At 37.7% G+C, this 6,950-nt stretch overlaps 1 protein-coding gene across 1 annotated transcript; it reads left to right on the top strand.

The window, feature by feature from the left end:
• Positions 1 to 384: 384 nt before the first annotated feature.
• SPAM1 (sperm adhesion molecule 1 (PH-20 hyaluronidase, zona pellucida binding)) lies at positions 385 to 5,069 on the top strand. The gene is made up of 3 exons (XM_009878826.1): positions 385 to 1,353; positions 2,822 to 2,911; positions 4,410 to 5,069. Exons 1-3 carry the CDS (start codon positions 385 to 387, stop codon positions 5,067 to 5,069), a joined length of 1,719 nt encoding a protein of 572 aa, XP_009877128.1.
• Positions 5,070 to 6,950: the final 1,881 nt, after the last annotated feature.

The following is a 6,950-nucleotide window of genomic DNA, read 5'->3' as shown; positions in this document are numbered from 1 at the left end:
AGTTGATTTTGTCTATGATTATACACTGTGCTTCTCCTTCAAAGGGAAATTTTATTAAATTCCAGTATTTTCAAAATCATAAATGGTATTTGTTTCATAGTTAGAAAATAAATATTTATAATTTCTAACTCTATCTGCATTTGTTTCTTTTTCTGTATTAGGTCTCATAAAATGTTGCAATCTTTCCTGCAGCCTGAAATGACAGAGAGCCTTGTATAAAGGACACCCCTATTTTACACCTAAGGAATATTGCTTAATAGGAATTAATCTGAAGAAATATATGGTATGGTACCAAGCTTTTGACAAACTACCAAACTTCTGAACACCCAGGGAGCATTTAATGTTTGTCTGTCAGAAGAACCTAATGTCACTGCCTATGTTACGATGGAAACTCTAAGGCAAATACCAAGTTCTGGTATCTCTGTTACCTATACAAATCCTACAGCATCTGGTATGGTCTTTGCTACTCTTCTAGTTTCTTGCTGCTCATCTTTGAACATAAGAGCTCGTCCACTTATTTCTAACTCACCTTTCCTTTCTGTCTGGAATGCTCCCACAGAACTTTGTACTGAAAGGACTGGAGTGCAGCTGGACATGAAATTTTTTTCACTCATAGGAAGCACACTGAAGACATCTATTGGGCAAAACATCACTCTTTTCTACCCAGATAGGCTTGGCTACTATCCTTACAAAAATGAAGTCACAGGAGAGGCATTCAATGGAGGACTCCCTCAACTATCACTGCTGGAAAATCACTTAAATAAAGCCAAGGAGGACATCCAGTTCTATATTCCTTCAGATGAACAGTTTGGATTGGCTGTCATTGACTGGGAAAACTGGAGACCTGTGTGGATAAGGAACTGGGGATCAAAGGACATTTATAGACAGGAATCCATTGAACTGTTTCAGCAGAGAGACATCAGTCTATCAGAAGCCGAAGCCAGAACTATAGCTAAAATGGAATTTGAAGCTGCAGCAAAATCAATTATGTTGGAATCTTTAAAGCTGGGCATAGAAATGAAGCCAAATCGTCTGTGGGGCTATTACCTTTACCCAGACTGTTATAACTATGATTACAAACAAAACCCACATAATTACACAGGAACCTGCTTAGATATTGAAATAGAAAGAAATAATGAGCTTAACTGGTTGTGGGAGAAAAGCACAGCACTTTATCCATCTGTCTATCTAGAGACAGCCTTAAGATCTTCCAGAAATGCCCAGCTCTTTGTTCGAAACAGAGTTCAAGAAGCCATTAGAATTTCATATGTCTCTAATTCTACTCATCCTCTTCCAGTTTTTGTATATACACGTCCAGTATTCACCGATGTCTATGAGGAATATCTCTCCCAGGTGAGTGGAGCTAGACCTTAAATATTTCAAATTTTAGTGGGAAGAAATACCAGGTGACATTTACTTAGCAAATATGCTAACTTGTATTAAAAAAAAAGGGTAGATTTTGTATAAAAAATTAAATTCATCCATTACAAAAATCCGATCAAGAGGAACAATAAGAGCTCTGTTTTCAAACCTTACTCGTGATATTCATGAAAGTGTTTTATTCTCTGAGTAGTCCACACATGTAGCAAAAAAATCAAAACTAGAAAGCATATTTAGTACATTATCAGAGGAAAGAAATATGAGTAACCTCTTCCAAAGAGTATTATTAAAACAGGGCTGGCCTAACGTCTGCTTTTTAGATTATAAGAAAAACCAATAAGAGTCAGTCTTTCTTCTCCTTAAAAAATGATTTAAAAGCTAGTGAGAAAGTTCTGTCCTTAGTTGTTCCTGAGCAGTGTTCTAAATGGTATTTCAGCATCTCATGGTGTAGTCAAGGTTAGGCTCTGATTAAGGTCTAATCATCTTACTGCAGTTCTGGCTACACACCTTCCCCTGTATTTTTATATACATGCACCCTATCACAGACACCACCAATCTAGGAAATCTCTTTGAGGTCATTCTGGGCCATGAGGAAGGGGAAGTTAGAGGTTGTGGTCCTGGTGACTGCACTGTGTCTGGTGTCTTCTCACATTCTGGATAGAGAACCACCAAGCATTGTCCCCATGGATACCTTCAGGGAGCAAAGGATGCTGTCAGGGTCCCTGCTGGCTTCCTAGTTAATTATTTAAATCCTGTAATTCTTCCTTTTCATGTGTGTGCCCTGTGGTAAGTTGTCTTTTCGGTGTTCTTTTTCTACCCGTAGTCCTTTCTCATCCCAGACAGACTTTAAGATTTTGTTAGGGCTGGGCTAATCGCTGACCTTAAAAGGAGAACTGAAGAGAAACAAATTTTCAAAATCAATCTCAGTAAAAGGCCAGAGCCATTCTCTTGAGAAATTAGATTCCCGTTGCTACTTTTCTGCTTAACAATTTTAGTACTTTCTAGTAACTGAAATTAATTTTTTTTTAAAAAAATAAACCAAAAAGCTGTGTTTTCCAGGCTCTGTTTCAGGCAGCATTACTGAAACCAGCGAGTACCAACTCTGAGCAGCCAGGAGGCGATGCAGCAAAATACAACTTAAAATGGTTGGAGGCACGTATCTCCTATGTCTAACCATTGGCTCAATTTTACAGCCTCGTTTTTCTAACCAGATGACATATATAAATTGGAAACAATTGGCAACATTTTCTTGCTTTGCCTGTGCAATGCAATCCCAGAACAAAATTGTGTAATTGAGGGCAGAATGTTTGTATTGTACATAATTGCTTACTGTCTTCAAAGTAGTTATTTTGGATATGTAATTTACTATATGCATTATACGTTTTGCCCTTATGTTATAGCTTACTTTGACTAGTATAATTCTTTGCACATATCCCCTCAGGATGACCTGGTACATACCATTGGAGAATCTGCTGCACTGGGTGCTTCTGGAATTGTGATCTGGGGTGATATGAATTTAACACAAAATAAGGTACGCCAGATCAATTATTACATGACGTTTTTAAAGAGCAATATAGTGAAAAGCATACAAGGCATTAAGTTTACTCATCTTCTACTTTAAAAATGATGACTCCATATTGCTAGCAGTCTTCTCTAGTCAGCAACAGACAAACAAGTTTGAGGCTTATGAAGACTGTCATTGACTACACAGAATAAGAACTCAGTCTTTCAAAGTACCAGTGTTCGCTCCAAGTAATTGGACAGGCTGCCATGATAACTGCAGGTAAGTTAGCATTCGTTTAGTTAATTTAAGGAAAGAATTCCTATACCTTTATTACACTCTACTCATGAAGCACAGAAAAAATTACTTGTGCTTGCCCAGAACCATACTGAAAAGACTCTCCTGCATTTTAAACTGGTGCACTTAGCAATAATATTTAAAACACTAGGAGGAGTCAGTCTGTGAAATTTCAGCTCCAGTCTGTTCTGTGTGTTGTAAGTAGTATTTTGATTAATTTCATTGTAAGAAAGATCTGAGTGAGAAGAGGAAAAAAATTGAATTTGTTTTAGGAAGGTCAAATACATAGTTTGAGAAACTTTGTTACAAAGATGCTCAAATAAATCTTTCAAACTTGCTCACTCATACCCAGGCAAGCTAGATGTAACTACTCTATGGAAAAACTCTTCTGAACTTTTTTAAGAGCAAAGAACTGAAACTCTTCAGCACTGTGGGGTCTCCTGCCACAGAAAGCCTGGCCAAATAAACCTCCACAGCTCTGTAAGGGTCAAATTTCGCAAAGCATCCCACTTAGATGTTTTCCACCTGCCTGCATTTTTTTTTTTAACAGCTATCACAGTCAGTAGCCTTGCAGCAATGAAATACTACTGTTGGCCTCACTTCTGCAAGAACTGCATCAACCAAAATTTCTAGGCAGGATTTTTATATACACCTAAAAGAAAAATGAAAAACCTATATATATATCTCAGACTCACCAAAGTAATCTCCATGGGTGTAAATATTAGCTGTATCTGTATGTGGTATTAGGTGAATGCCCTAACGAGATATGGCATCAGAAACAAAGGAAGAGCTCCCAAAGCCTCTGGTTATTAAACTGCACCAAGCAAACACAAAATATAAGACATCTTCATGATCAATTAAATTCGATTCTCTTATCATACTTTCCATTGGCCATCCTCCCCAAATGCCTTTCATTCAAAAATGCCATGAAGGCTCTGTACTCCTGCACCCCTAGCTATTCAGGTCAGGGGAGAAATGAAGAGTCTCACAGGTGATTTGACAGAAAAAATTATTTGTTCAGGCTGAAGAAGTGAGGGGTTTTTTTCAAGATCCCTTCAAGCCATTCAAGACATAAAAAGGAACTTCACGTATCTTCTTTAAATGCAACTGATTTAAAATGCTACATAAAATACACAGATAAAATGAAAACTTAAAGCCATCTGCTTTTTGCTAGAAATGATTTTTATAACATCTCTCTACTGAACTATGCAGATACAATTTCTTTTTGCAGAACACCTGTAGAACTCTGGACAACTACCTCAGGAGGACTTTAACCCCATACCTCATCAATGTCACCATGGCAGCCAGAATCTGTAGCCAAGTCTTATGCCAAGACTCTGGTGCTTGCGTGCGGAAGAAATGGAATTCCAGTGACTATCTTCACTTGAACCCTGAGAATATTGTCATTCAAATGACAAAGGACGGAAAATACACTCTACAAGGGCAACCAGCATTTCAGGATCTCCAAACACTTATAGAGAAATTTGACTGCCACTGTTATGCAGGGCACAGTTGTGAACCTAGAGCTGATATAAATGACATCCATTACCTCCATGCTTGCATTTCAGATGATATTTGCATTCAGATATCCTCAAATTCACTTTCTAATATAGAAGCCTCTGAAGAACAGCCTCTGCCTAACAGAACTGTATTTTCATTTACCTCTCAGAGTACGGTGACATTATCCACATATCCTGAAACAGAAGATTTCCAGTCTACCTTTGGAAATAATATATTCAATAGAACAACTGCAGAATATGACACTGTCGCAGATGCCACTAGGTATGATGTACAAGCAAATTATACTCGTACTTCCAGTAGTTCTTCATCCTATAAGATAAGGATGTTTAATCTGTTTGGTTTAATTCTATTTTTGAGAATCTTAATATAGATGACCCACAAAAGTGAGAATGGCTGTGTTTTAAATTCTGAAGGTTTTATTTACAAGGAAAAATCATTCCTGAAAGGCATATTCTGCATCAGGTAACCTTTTCTAATCCTTAGATAACACTTTTAGCTTGAATTTGTTTCTTCAGTTTAGTTCTATGAACTGCTATTTGTGCGAAAGATACACTGGTCTGTATGTCCAGAATAGGGAAGATTTTTTTCAGAGTTTACATTTTTAACAGTTATATTTGGGGGAAAAAAAAAAGTTGTTGATAATGTAATTTTGTATACTTTATGCTATGCAAATTAAATACATCTCAACCTGGATTTCACTGGGTCTAAGTAATCAACAGGTTTGATGCTCTGTGCAAGAATTAATTTCATTCCATATGAAAATTAGCTCTTAAAATATTTGGCTTAACTTTAGATCTGTGGGACTTTGCAGCATAAAAAATTATTTGATTAATGTAGTTCCTCCACTTTTCACAATACCTACAGGGACACTTTGGTCTTTCTTTCAATTAAATATACTCATACCTCTTCCAAAAGGTTCTGACTTCAATGTAAATGTTGACTTCAAATATTACAGCTTCATTATTTAAAATTTGAGTGGTAGTGGTTTATCTTTCTTTCTTTCTTCTCCCTTTCTTCTCCCAAGGCCTTTATTTCAGATGTCTCCTCCTTGGCTTTAGGTTGTTTTGTCTGGCCAATACTCACAACTCATCTGATATACCTCTGCGCTCCCTACCAGCACTGGTCACCAATCCTAGTTTCTCCATCCAGCTGGCCTAACAACTTGAAAGGACTGTCCATGACATTTGGACAAAAGCCTGTGAGTGTGGGACTTTTTCTATGCTTATTTCCTGAGCAGTCTCTTTGGTGGAAACCAGTTTGCTCCCTAGGAAAACCCAGCAGTGGAGGCTGCAAGATGAGTGACACTGGAGACCTGGAACTCCCTTTCTTCACTTCCAGTGCCCACCTTTTTATCTCCATCTCAGGACCACCTTTTTGATCCAGTCCACCGACAAACTAAGACTATTTGCTTAATAGTATTCCAGCAGTGGGAAAGTAGCAGAGTCACCTCAGAAGAAAACTACTTCCAGTACCACATCAGAAGTTTAGTTATGATTTATGTATAGTCAGTTTAAGCATTTAGAAACAATTAATGAGAGTTTATTTGGTAAAATAACCTTTTCAAATTATTATACCAGATGTTTAATAGACAGCTGGAATTCTGGTGGGTGAAGAGAGGCTGCTGGCATGGATACATTAAAAAAAGTCTCCCTAGAGTTAGGCATGATCTGCATAAATAAATAAACCACCACTTTCCACAGATACTGCCTGGAAATACTTGGGATTTCAATAAAGTAGCTCTTACTTATGAAAAAATCATGCCTTAATCTAGCAGAAAACACATATTATATCCATTGCTTTTGAATTTTGAGGTTGTCAGCCATAACATACGTGCAGAAAAATATTTAGACCTAGTATATAGAAATCACAGAATTATATTCCAATCTTTCAGGTTGGAAAAGACCCTTGGGATCATCCAGTCCAACCATTAACCCTGCCCTACAAAGTTCACCCCTAAACCACATCCCCCAGCACCACATCTAAAAAACCTTTCAACCTATCCAGGGATGGTGACTCTACCACCTCCCTGGGCAGCCTGTTGCAATGTCTGACCACTTTCTGTGTAAATTTTTTTCCTAATGTCCAGTCTAAACCATTCAAACCTTCCCCTGTTGCAGTTTGAAGCCATTCCCTCTTGTTCTATTGCTAATTACCTGTGAGAAGAGACCAGCTCCAACCTCTCTACAATGTCCTTTCAGGTAGTTGTAGAGAGCGATGAGGCCTCCCCTCAGCCTCCTCTTCTTCAAACTAA

This window comes from Apaloderma vittatum, unplaced genomic scaffold, assembly GCF_000703405.1.
Source record: "Apaloderma vittatum isolate BGI_N311 unplaced genomic scaffold, ASM70340v1 scaffold3741, whole genome shotgun sequence".
Classification (NCBI taxonomy): Eukaryota; Metazoa; Chordata; class Aves; order Trogoniformes; family Trogonidae; genus Apaloderma; species Apaloderma vittatum.
This window is presented reverse-complemented; position numbering and strand designations above follow the sequence as displayed.